This window comes from Macaca fascicularis, chromosome 14 (assembly GCF_037993035.2).
Source record: "Macaca fascicularis isolate 582-1 chromosome 14, T2T-MFA8v1.1".
Lineage (NCBI taxonomy): Eukaryota > Metazoa > Chordata > Mammalia > Primates > Cercopithecidae > Macaca > Macaca fascicularis.
This window is the reverse complement of record NC_088388.1, coordinates 13,452,777-13,465,592: the sequence shown is the minus strand read 5'-3', so window position 1 is coordinate 13,465,592 and position 12,816 is coordinate 13,452,777. Positions and strand designations below refer to the sequence as shown.

At 51.6% G+C, this 12,816-nt stretch overlaps 1 protein-coding gene across 1 annotated transcript; it reads left to right on the top strand.

Annotated features, from left to right (window-relative positions):
- The first annotated feature begins 665 nt into the window (after positions 1-665).
- On the top strand, positions 666-12,391 carry MS4A10 (membrane spanning 4-domains A10). Its single transcript, XM_074012544.1, is given in 8 exon segments — positions 666-782; positions 1,907-2,108; positions 2,566-2,712; positions 3,861-3,917; positions 5,528-5,659; positions 7,104-7,214; positions 9,980-10,098; positions 11,406-12,391. Coding segments are annotated over 7 exon segments (828 nt in total). The 5' UTR covers positions 666-782; positions 1,907-1,928; the 3' UTR covers positions 11,488-12,391.
- The last annotated feature ends 425 nt before the right edge of the window (positions 12,392-12,816 follow it).

Genomic DNA, 12,816 nt, shown 5'->3' with positions numbered 1-12,816 from the left:
CCAGTTCCATCTGAGGCGGCCCTACTAAGAAGGCTTTTTTTCTCCTGTTCTTTGCAGTGGAGTCCAGGCCTGGGTCCAGGGATTGTCCTCCCAGGTATGCAGAGTCTAAGCGAAGCCGGTGGCTAATCTGGTTCAGGCCTCTGCCACCAGATACATCCCTTAGTCCAGCCAGCTGTGTCAGAAGGACTCCTGAAGGCTTGGGAGCTGAGAGAGGGACAGTTCCCAAGCATAGCTGGGCAGAGTCATGAAGAGAGTCATGCAGCACTGTGTCTATGAGCTCAGCTTCTGAAGCCCATGAAAGAGGGAGACCCTCTGCCCACTCGCCCCACTAAATCAGGGGTTGTCACTGCAGGCCCATGGAGATACCGATCAGGGCGTCCCACCCAGCAGCCCAGGCCCAGAGCACTGGTGATGGAGTAAGACCACGCGTGGTTCCAATTCCAGGCACTTCCTCACTGTGTGACCATGGCCAAGGCAGGCAACCTCTCTGAACCTTGGTTTCCTCTTCTGTGCAGTGGTGCTGACTTCCTGAGTATTAAGGGAGGTTGCCCGGCAAAACTGCCGCCTGGCACAGCGCCCGGCAAACAGTGCTCACCCAACTGTGAGGCCCCATCTGGCTCTTTGGCTCTTGGTAATGTCCTTTCCTTTCCCCTCTACCCAATCCAGGATATAGTCACCTGGGCTATTTGTCCCTCCAGACTTCCCGAGGTTCTTTCCCTGCACCCCTGTGGAAAATGTGGATACTCAATGGAACTTCCTGGATCCACAAGTCAGACTTAAAAGTGAGAGGAATGCCCCTCCCTTTTCATTCATCCAGGAGAGAGTCTGAGACCAGCCCACTCTCTCTCAAGGATTTGTTCATTAGCCCCATCCCCATGGAGAAACCATCTCCGACCTCAGTCCCCACAAGCCAGCTCCCTTTCTTCCCTGCCCAGCTCTCCACTTTCTGGGACAGAAAGGCTACACTGGATTTTCTCACCAAGTCCCCAGGCAGCCCCCAAGCCCTCGTGCATCCCGCGGCGTCAGTATACACAATACTGGGCTCTGTCTGCAGGTCGTGTGTCCAGCACCCTTCTAAGTTTTTTTCCAACTCCTTTCATGCCCATGAGAACATCCAGAACCTTCATTTTCAATTGTTGAGCCAACAGTGCATGAAGGACTTAAGCCCCAGGCTCTGGAGCCAGCCTGCCATGCTTCAAGTCCAAGTCACTTATTGGCTGTGTGACCATGGGCAAGTGGCTTAACCTTTCTGAGCCTCATCTGCAAAATGAGAGTGAGGACAGTATTTACCTCATAGGGTTGGAATGAGGACAAAATCAGGTAATGCATGTAGAAGGTTTATCTCAGTGCCTGGAGCAGGGAAAGTATTTGTAAATGCTAGCTTCGCTAATTATGGACTTCCTGACTCAGTGTTGGCTCATAAAAAGTCCTTGGTGGAAGACATTTTCTTCCCTTCTCTCCAGGAGGCATGGGTACTACCACAGGAGGTAGGACAATTATTTCCCACCTGCCTTCAGTCACTCATCTTGGACCAGTGGATGGAGACTGTTTACAAAGCCCCTCCATCAACCCGCACCTCCCGCACCTCCCAACTCTTCCAAACTGCAGTCTGGCCACTTTGGGTGAGCTGTGGTCTTCCACTGGTTGTGAAGTTTGCCTGGTCCTTGTTTTACTGCCCCAAAAGGAACTGTGTCTCTGCAACCCCAGAAAGGCTGTAAGCAGCAATTACTCCCATCCTCAGGGGCCAGATTATTCCAGGTCAAATCAAGACCAGGGATTGCTGGACAGGGCAATCACAGTTCTGGAAAGATCCAATCCTGTAAGCAGAGGTGATTGGCAGAGGCTCACCCAGCCACAAGCCTCAAAAATGAGATGGGTTCTGATGGCCTTTCTCCCTGTCCTGCAGCCAGGACCCCCAACCAGCATCAATGAAAGCAGAAGCCACAGTTATTCCCAGCCATTGTGCTAGGGGGCTCCCGTCATGGCAAGTCCTCAGCCCAGTCCAGCCCTGGCAGACAAGTCCACCCCAGAGCACGACCCAGCCCAAGCTCCTGGCTCGTCGGCACAAGAAGTCCCAGAAGAGGAGCAGCCTTCTCAAGGAGCTGGGGGTGAGCATCCACTTCCCAGGGTCCCAGCGGTGGGAGGAAGAGGAGAGGGGGATATGAGGAGGATGCTGGGGGACGCCAAGAGGAGAAATGGAAAAAAGAAAGGCTCCAGCTTTCCTGCTGAACATTCATCTGAGCTGGAAAAGGCCTTGAGGATTGGAGAGAATCTGCCCACACCTATACTGCCTTGTGAGGTTCGGACAGGGCCCCGTCCTGGGGAGAATGGCAGGAGAAGGCTGCCAGCTCCAGGATACACAGCTCCCACCCATGGGGCCCTTGGCAGCTTCAGCTCTTTCTGCAGGAAATCCTGGGGAGTGGTCCTTCTTAGAGAGCCTGGGCTCTGGGATCCCTAAGAGGACGGAAGGGACTCAGCACAGCCAGTAGGTCCAGGGCACCAGTGGCCTCAATTAGAGCCAGCCACCGATGCCCTCACCCCAGCCATTCTTTCTTCCCTACCCAGGCCTTCCACATCACCATCGCTCTGCTGCACCTGGTCTTTGGGGGCTACCTGGCCTCTACAGTCAAGAGCCTTCACCTGGTGGTGCTGAAGTCTTGGTATCCATTCTGGGGGGCTGCCTCTATGAGTAGAAGGCAAAACACAGACCGGGTATGGGAGTCTGCAAGGCAGGCCTGCAGGAGGCCCTGGCATTGGGGACAGGATGCAAGATGGGACAGAGACAGCTAATAGAAGCACGGCAGAAACCAGGCCCTTTCTCCAGTGTTCCTATCTCTGCCTCTCTTATCTCAGTCACCATGGAAATAGCTCCTTCCAGGAAGCCCCTGTCAATTCTGAGTCCCAAGAGAGCATTCGGAGGCTATCCACTCTCCTATAATTGAATATGTGCATTTGGCAAAGAGGAGGGTGAGCAGGACCCAGGGACAGCTTCATTCTTCCCCGGCCTTCTGAGCAGCCAGGCTGCCCCTGGATCCAGCTACAGGTGCCCTGTTGGGGTTGGGCTACAAAAACACACAGGGTGTAAGGTGTGGCTCCTGTCCTCCCAAGGCCATCAGCCAGAATGGGAGATGACACTGGACCAGTGCATGTACCATTTCCCGGAAGCTCTACATTCCTTCAGGTCTCCAGAGAGCCCACCCCATTCCTGACTCCCAGGTGGAGTCCTGCCTATGTGCTAAGTCCAAGCTCCACGGCACTGTCTTGGGCAAGTATCCCAATCCACCTTTCACATCAGTCCCCTGTGCCCACTGCCCACAGGATGGGGCTTTCACTGCACAGGGATAGAACTTTCTACACATGCAGTGTTTATTCACCCTGTGCTCCCAGGGACTAGCCCATAGTAGGTGATCAGTGAACATTGGAAAGAAAGATTGCAGAGGTGCTCCCAGAGACCTTGGAAGCAAGAACTCATATCCTCCAAACTGCAAGATTCAGGAAAAGAGAAAGGGGTCGGGGTAGAGGGGATAGTGCCACTGATCCCAGAGGGACAGTTTGGGTTTGTAAAATGAGGGAAGCAGGAGGGGCTAAGAGGGAGTTCTAAGTGCAGGGCACAGCTTGGTCCAAGGTGTAGAGACAGGAGCCGGTACGGCGGTTTATGCACATTGGAAGACGTGAGGTGGGGCAGCGCCTGGGATGGGCCACATGGCAGGCAAGAGGAGCTCACTTTGCTGGAGGAATAGTATTCTCCACCCCACTGGCTGCCAAGGGTTGATTTTCTTGGAGAATAGGGGTAGGGTGGGAATTTGTGGGTTTTGAGGAACCCCGGCTTCTCTCCTTTGACTTTCAAATCTGTCCTGCAGTTTCTCATTTCAGGGATCTTGGCGATAACAATGAAGAACTTTTCTAAAACTTACCTGGTGAGTGGGTGCACTGAGATCATTCTCTTCCATCTGAGCATGGGGGAACTTTGTTAAGGGCATCTGTGTGTAGGGGTGATTGTGAGGGTACTTCTCCAGGACTTGCTAAGAGCAGGCTCTTGCCTTCAGGATAACAGAGGATGTCCAAGCAGAAGGGTCCAGATGCAGACAGGCCGACAGATTTGGCTGTGGGAGGAAAGGAAGCACGATCTGAAGCTTCTCTCTTTCCAGTGCAGTGAGGCAGAGAAGGAAATGGCTCCCAGGCACCCTGATCCGTCCGTCTAGGACATAACTTTTCTTCCTCTCAAATCTCCTGAGTTTTAACATTAATCACCACATAGCCTGCAAGCCCTAGCCTCCAGCTGGATTTGCATCTACTTCTCCTCTCTAAGAGCCAGGCAGATGGAACTGTGGTCCTCCCTGTTCTGCCTGTGCTGGCCACTGCCCAAACACCTTGCCCTCTCCCCTGCATACATGGCTCCCGTGTTTGACTTACTCCGGACCACTCAAGACAATCTGTATGTCTTGTCCTGCCGGAGGTCTTCTCTGACCTCCATGGCTGCCTTCCGTGCTCGCACACTCTGTGGACTTACCTGTCTCTGCCATACACTAAGTTCTGTGTGGGCAGAATGTGTCTGAGCATCTTGGTAGCCCAAGGTGGCCCAAGTAGGCACAGAGTAGACACCTAGCACAAGACTGGATGGGTGGAGGTGGATGGATGATGGAAGGAACATCCCTGCAAATCACAGCCCACACCCAGGTCTTCCCACCGCCCCTCCTTCTGCCCCCGAAGCCCGAGCCAGGTCTTTCCCTATTTGTGTCCCTCAGCCTGGCTAGGCTGTGGTTGCTTCCTGCTTTCTCAGAGGGCACAGAGAATAGAACGATGGTTGTTCAGTTTACCCAGCAGAGGCAGGAGACGCTTGACAAAGACGTGCCCATTCCCCAGACCTCACCCTCCTGGGCTGAGCCCCTTTTAGAACCACAGGCCTCCTGCTTTGTATACCTGCGCATAAGGACACTCCTACTGTAAAGAAACCCATTCCAGTATGAAAGGCTACAGATTCCACACGTGCATAGTCTTTCCTCACTAGGAAGGTTTGCACTTGGCAAGAGGCTCTTGGAGTGATGCTTAACTGGAGAGGACGATGAATACAGGCATTTCAGGGACCATGGCAGGTGGGCAGAGAAAAGGGGCTGGCACTGGGATATGTGAGGATAGGGCACTTTCAGAGCTCCTCCTGCCCTTTCTGGTGGGGAAGGGGCTGGATGAGGGGTCACTTGTTTGTCGAATCCCTGACACTTGGCATAGCTGATGTAGGATGGTCGGGGCTGGCTTTGAGCGGGAGAAGGCAATGGGGCATCCTTTATTGCAAAGCTCTTGGATCTGAAGGCAGCTCTCAGGTTCTCCCAATTTGTCCCACAGAAGACGAGGGCCAGCTGGGCCCTCCTCAGTGGTCAGTGGCTCAGCTCCTGTGTGAGGGGCTGAGGGGCCAGTGACAGGCAAAGTCTCCCCTGAGGCTACAGAGGAAGCTACTGGCAAGCATCAGGGGAGGACCTAGCCCCAGGTCTCCACCCTTTGGACAGCTGTTACCTTTATTTTTCACCTATAGAAGATGTTGTGCCTCATGGCAAACCTCATCAGCCTCTTTTGTGTGCTGTCTGGCCTCTTCGTCATCACCAAGGATCTCTTTCTGGAGAGCCCATTTGAGTCCCCGATCTGAAGAATGTACCCCAACTCCACGGTGAGTACCCAGGCCTAGAGCGTCCTCTGACTTCAGTGAAGGTGCTGCCTTGGGTTTGGCCAACAGGAGGTTTCTAGCTCACAGAAAGCCTCTTCTGGAGCCCAGGTGTGGGCCGCTGAGCCCTTGGCCAACCCATCTCTGTCCCTGCCAAGGTGTGGTGGAAAGGGGGGTGCTGGGCTGCCCACTGATCAGCATCACTGAATCCAAGTCCACTTTTATAGATGGGGAAATGGGGCCAGAGACGGGGAGGAGCCTGCCTGAGGTCAAGCAGCAGCTTGGCCGCAAATCCAGGACCACAGCCTGAAACTGCTGATTTCCCAGCCAGGGCTCTAAGCATGGTGTCCCTGGTGGCCCCTGTGATCCGGGAGCCTCCCAGCAGCCTTGCAAAGCTGGCCAAGTCCACTTTGTTACCCTCAACTTCTGGGAGTGAACACTGAGGTCCAGAGAGGCTAGGTTAGTGGGTCTCGGACTCCAAGCCTGGTGCTCTTTTCACCATGCCACTGCTGCCTCTGAAGCAGAAGGCAGACTGCTGGGTGCCTCTGGGTCAGGCTCCAAGAATTATTTATTTATTTATTTATTTATTTATTTATTTATTTATTTAGAGACAGAGTCTCACTCTTATCATACAGGGTGGAGAGCAGTGGTGTGATCTCGGCTCACTATAACCTCCACCTCCCTGATTCAAGTGATTCTTCTGCCTCAGCCTCCCGAGTAGCTGGGATTACAGGCGTCCACCACCACACCCAGCTAATTTTTGTATTTTTAGTAGAGACGGGGTTTCACTATGTTGGCCAGGCTGGTCTCGAACTCCTGACCTCAAGTGATCCTCCCTCCTCAGCTTCCCAAAGTGCTGGGATTACAGGCCTGAGCCACCGCACCCACAGGTGTTCTGACCATAGTGGTTTGCTATTCCTTATCTCCTCCCAGCACATACACACCCGTGCATACACATGCACATCACACGCAAGTGTGAGCATGCACGGACACACATGTGCGTGTGCACACACACACATACATATGCTTCCCCGTCAAATGCATGTGATACTAGATGTCTCTCAGCTGCACAGCTCTTCCCCTCCCCTGCTGTAAAACATGCTCCCTCACTCTGGGACTAGGTATCCCCATCTGTCAAGTAGGCTCAGATCAGACGACCCTAAGGCTACTTTCAGTCTTACCAGGGACCCACGAGATTCTCTAGCCGTCAAACATCAGGCCAATGCTCACCAAAGACCTATAAGTGCCAGGCATTGAGTGTAGGGCAGTGACCAAGACAGACCCACTCCCCATCCCACAGAGACCCACCCTGCCCTCCCCACGCACACCTGCGAGCTGAAGCCCCAACTGCCTTCTGCTGTGGATCTGACCCCTGCCGGGCTAAGCCCATGTAATGGGTGCAGACACCCAGAAAGGTCTCGCCCTGCCTTCCATCCCTCTCCCCTCTCAGGTCCACATCCAGAGGCTGGAGCTGGCCTTGCTCTGCTTCACGGTCCTGGAGCTCTTCCTGCCAGTGCCCGTAGCTGTCACAGCCTGGAGAGGGGACCGTCCATCTGCAAAGGTAAGACAAGGGTTTGTCTTCCCAGGAAGACCAAAAAAAAAAATGGGGGCACGAGGCAGCAGAGGGCTCAGAAAGGAAAGAAATGTGAAGGTTACAAGAGGAACGTGTTTCGTTCATTCCTCACTTTGCTGAACATTCATTAAGTGACAGCCCACAGTCTGGTAGGGGAGCCAAGGCATGGGGGCAAGAGAGGAGGCCAATCCAAGGAGAAGAAGGTGAGGCTGCCTGAGAGGAAACTCCGTGGGTGCCCAGAACAACAGGCTACTGTGCTACCAGCTCTGAAGGCCCTGGGGAAATTGCATCACAGAGGCCTGTGGTGACTGGGCAGGGTTCAGACCCACAGGCATAAATGGAAAAGGGACTTTCAGCAGAGCAACGACAGCACGAGCACTGGCTTGGAGACAGGACAGAGAAGGCCTAGGGAAGCTACAGTGTGTGTGGAGTTTGGCTGTGGTGGAAACAAGTGAGAGACAGTCATCAAAGATTGAGCATTTAAGGAATTCCAGGGACTCTGTTAAGCACTATATTGATGCATCAATCAATGCATCCATCAATGGATGGATGGATGGATGGATGGATGGATGGATGGATGGATGATGGATGGATGGATATAGACGTGCAGATATACAGATAAATATAGCTGTATTTAACTTTATCTTCTCAACAACCCTTTTTATTTTGAGACTGAGTCTCACTCTGTTGCCCAGGCTGGAGTACAGTGGCAAGATCTCAGTCCATTGCAACCTCCACCTCCCAGGTTCAAGCAATTCTCCCACCACAGCCTCCCAAGTAGCTGGGACTACAGGCACGTGCCACCACATCTGGCTAATTTTTGTATTTTTTTAAGTATGGATGAGGTTTTGCCATGTTGGCCAGGCTGGTCTCAAACTCCTGACCTCAAGTGATCTGCCAGCCTTGGCCTCCCAAAGTTCTGGGATTATGGGCATGACCCATTGTGCCCAGCCCTCAACAACACTTTGAGGTACTTAAATTCCCATACTACAGACTAGCAAGCTGAGGTTCAGAGCGGTCACATCACTTCCCAAGGCGAAGCAGCCAATCAGGAAATCCAGGACTCAGCCTGAGCTATGTCTAACCCACAGTCTCGCCCTCATCTACCCACGGGGAAGGCAGAACGGCCGACTGGGGCTAGATATATTTTAAAATAGAAGGCAAGTCTCTCCTCACCCCAAAGATCCTCAGCAGTTCAGGGTAAGGATATTTTATAAAATAAATCAATAAATAAAAAATAAAGACCCTGACCAGAACTGATCTCCAAGGTTCATTTCTTTAAAGAAAAAAAAAATCATATTACAATCTCAACTTTAGAACACTATTTTTAAAAGTGCCAAATCCCCCATAATTCTGCAAGTTGGACGCTGATTTTCGTGTTAGTGACCTCATCACACACCGAGTGTTCACGTAACGCATATATAAGTTGATGGCCTCTGAGTTTCATTTACATCAAGCAGAGAAGTTGTCTTTGTGAATTCCTGGCTGCCTGACAGGAAGTCTTCTCATTAAGACATCAGAAAGCCAGATGGTGGCCTTGAGTCACTGAGGCCAACCCCACTTTTAAGGATAGGGAAAACTGAGGCCCCACACCTAGCTGTAGCTATGAGCCGTAATTGTTCCTATTTATTGACCTTTGCTGTGTTCCAGGCACCATGCTAGTGCTGCCGGTGGCTGTATTCATTTTCTATTGATGTTGTAGTAAATTGTCACAAATTTGGTGGCTTAAAATGGCACCTATATTATCCTACAGTTCTGGAGGTCAGCAGTCTGAAATGAGTCTCAAGGGCTCAAATCAAGATGTGTCACCAGGACTGCATCCCTTCCGGGGGCATCGAAAAGAATCTCTTTCCTTGTCTTTTCCAGCTTCTAGAGGCTGCCTGCATTCCTTGGCTTGGGCCCCTTCTTCCACCTTCAAAGCCAGCATCACAACACCCTTCAATAACCCTGTCTCCCTCTTCTACCTTTAAAGACCCTTGTCATCATACTGGGAGAATCTAGGAGAATCTCCCCATCTCAAGGCCAATTGGAAACCTTAATTCCATCTGCAGCCTTAATTCCTCTCTGCCATGTGACCAGAGATTAGAACATGGACATCTTTTGTGGGCTGTGCTTCTGGCTGAGACCTCCTTGACTCTCACAGCCATTCTGGGAGGCAGGTTCTGCTTTTCCATTTTAAAGAGGAAAAAATGAAGCTTAGAAAAGTTAAGTGACTTCCCATGGTCTCAAGCCAGTAAGCAGCCATGCTAGTCTCCCAGTGGTCCCTGTGCCCTCCCCATCAGTAAGGACGGTGCCAGGGACAGGCTCTCCAACACTGAATTGGTGCCACCCTCACCGTGAATCGGGGATGGAGGCGTGGCAGCAATCACTGGTGGACACTGTTGGCATCAGACCTGCCCCTAGAGTGTATCCTGGCTAGAAGGGACTTGGGCCATTACCTGGCCCCGCCCCCCTCAGGAAGCCCAACAGGGTGAGTGACTTGTCCCTGGTCACCAGGACACTGGTAGCGGGACAGGAACCAGGGCCCCATCCACTGACTCCCATGTGGGCCTCCCCTTCTCCCTTTTCAAGAACAAGGAGAGTGGAGGGAGTCACACGTTGGTCTATGGAAGTCGCTTCCTCTCTCAAGCCTCAGTTTCCTCATTTTCATGGAGAACTTGAGTCTTCAGAAGTGAACTAGCAGAGAAGTGTTTCGGAAGCAGCCAGTCGCTCCACAGCTGTGAGCAGCAGGGACGGTGACTTTTCTTTTGCAGAATGACGACGCATGCCTTGTTCCAAACCCACCATTGCATCTCACAGGCCTGCCGGTGGAGCCCCCGCCATCCTACCAGAGTGTGATTCAACAGGACACACAACACAAGCAGCCTCAGAGGTGAAGAGGTTTGGCCCCGGCTCCCCAGACCTTCAGAACCCACACGTGGCCCCTTCTCCCTGGCATGGAGAGAAACCAGTTCCCAAGGGAGCTGTGACGGGCAAGGGGCTAACAGTGCTGCAGCTAGAACTGCCTGGCCTGGGAGTGGTAACCGAGGCAGCAATGGTCCTATATACTCAGGCACTAGAGGAACTCCCAGGACCCCCCAGGAACATCTCTGCACCTGACTTGGTTGACCAGAGCTACCTCAGCTGAACCTGGGCACAACCAGGACCCATCACCCTCCCTGCCAGCCTCCAGAGCAAACTCCTGGGCCTGCAGACCCCAGGTGCCCCCCATGCCCTCTGACGTCCCTTGTCTGCCTTCTCTGATCAGTGGTGGATGCACAGGAGGATATAAGGGGAGCCAGGAAGGAAGGTCTCCAGAGCGGCACAGGCAGGGGCTTCCCTTGCCTCAACCTACTAAGAGGTCTCTGGGGGAGCCTGTGTATCTGAATCCCTGGATTTAGGATGAGGGCAGCTGGGAGTTGAGTCCCATAGAAACTGTATACAGTTCTTCCTTCTGAACAAGACCCTCTGCATGAATCTTTTTGCCTCCCTGGGCCTCAGTGTCTCCATCTGTAAAGTGGGGGTGGGAGGATGACATGATCCAGGAGTCTCCCGGCTTGAAAGCTCTGAGGTCAGGAGAATTCAAGATCCCAGTTGTGACATCGAGGTTGCCAGTAAAACTTCAGCCTCGGGATTTCAAACCTCCTTGTGCTAAGTAAATAATGTGAGGGAGGGACCTGCCTTCCTCATTTTCCAGATTTCGGTCATCTGAGGATAGTCTTCAGGAGTTTTGCTGATTTGTGAGCTGCAATGTATTCTGGGTTTTTTCCACACTGGTTCTTTTTTCTATATTATTTTAAAGGGGCACTTTGTAGCAGCAAGATACGGGAAATCAGTATCCTTCCAAAAATAGAGGCGAACCCCAGAAATCACAAACACGTGAAATAAAACGCAATTTTCCCCTCCAACCCCATGGTCTCACCCACTGCTTCCCTTCCTCTTGCTAGCTCTGCCCCAGCCACCATGGCTTCCTTGAGGTTCCACAGGCACCCCAGGGACACCCCTGCCTCTGAGCCATCACCCTTGCCCTTCCTCCACCCAGACTCTCTTTCCCCACGTATTTGCAGAGCTCACTCTTTGAATCTTTACTGGGCCACCGACTCTGAGCCAAGTAAATGTTATTTAATCTCAATGTCATTTAATCCTCCCATCAATCTGTGACCTAGCTGCTGTTACTATTAACATCTCCATTTCATGCAGGATCAGAGAAGTTCAGCAAGTTTCCCCGGACATATGGGTAGTCACCGACGGAGCTGGGATCTGGACCCAGACTGCGAACTGAAGACCACTGCCTGACAATGCCCCAACTTGGTTGGAGCATAGCCTCCGCTCTCCTGAAGTTGCACTTTCACTGGGAAGATGAGATTTGTACATGCAAAAGACTAGTGCGATGGTCTGTACAGCAAAGTCAGCCCTCATAGCTCCTGGGAACCCTGTCCTCTCAGATAAGCCATTTCTTACCCAGTTGACAGCTCGATACATGTGGTAGCCCAGATTTTTGTTTTGTTTTGTTTTGTTTTGTTTTGTTGAGATGGAGTCTTGCTCTGTTATCCGGGCTGGAGTGCAGTGGCACGATCTCAGCTCACTGTACCCTCCGCCTCCCTGGTTCAAGTGATTCTCCTGTCTCAGCCTCCCAAGTAGCTGGGACTACAGGCGCCCACCACCACACCCAGCTAATTTTTATATTTTTAGTAGAGACGGGTTGCACCATATTGGTCAGGCTGGTCCCAAACTCCTGACCTCAGGTGATCCACCTGCCTCGGCCTCTCAAAGTGCTGGGATTACAGGCGTGAGCCACCACGCCCGGCCTGGGACAGCTGTATCTTTAACACCTAATACTTGTTCTTCCTTCCTTTTACCAAGACAGCAAGCCCAGCGTGCAGCAGGCAATCATATAGAGCCAGAATTCCACAACACTGTTTTGTTCCCATTGGGTTTACTTTTATGTGTATCTTCCATTTATGGCAAGTGATACTGAATTTCTGTTTATGGTAGTGGTATCAAGTGCTCTAATATACATATGTAAGCTAAAACGGTGATAGTGGATATGGGGTTTTCTGAAGGAGTGATGAAAATGTTCTAATATTAATTGTAATGATGCTTGCATAAGTCTACCTATACTAAAAATCATTGATTTAAAAAAGAGGCCTTTTAAGGAAACATATTAAACAAATAATGACACAAAACACGAATGTTTTAGAGTCATGAACTTAGGCCAGGCGTGGTGGCTCACACCTGTAATCCCAGCACTTTGGGAGGCAGAGGTGCATGGATCACCTGAGGTCAGGAGTTCGAGACCAGCCTGGCCAACATGGTGAAACCCCGTCTCTACTAAAAATACAAAATAATTAGCCGGGCGTGGTGGCACATGCCTGTAATCCCAGCTACTCGGGAGGCCAAGGCAGGAGAATCACTTGAACCCAGGAGACAGAGGTTGCAATGAGCCAAGATCTTGCCATTGTACTCCAGCCTGGGCAATAAGAGTGAAACTCTGTCTCTATAAAAATAAATAAATAAAAATTAAAAAATAAAATCATAAAGTTAGATCTTGAAGGACTGAAGTCTAGAAAACAAAGAAAGTCGATCTCTTCACTGCACTCGATAGAAGGGA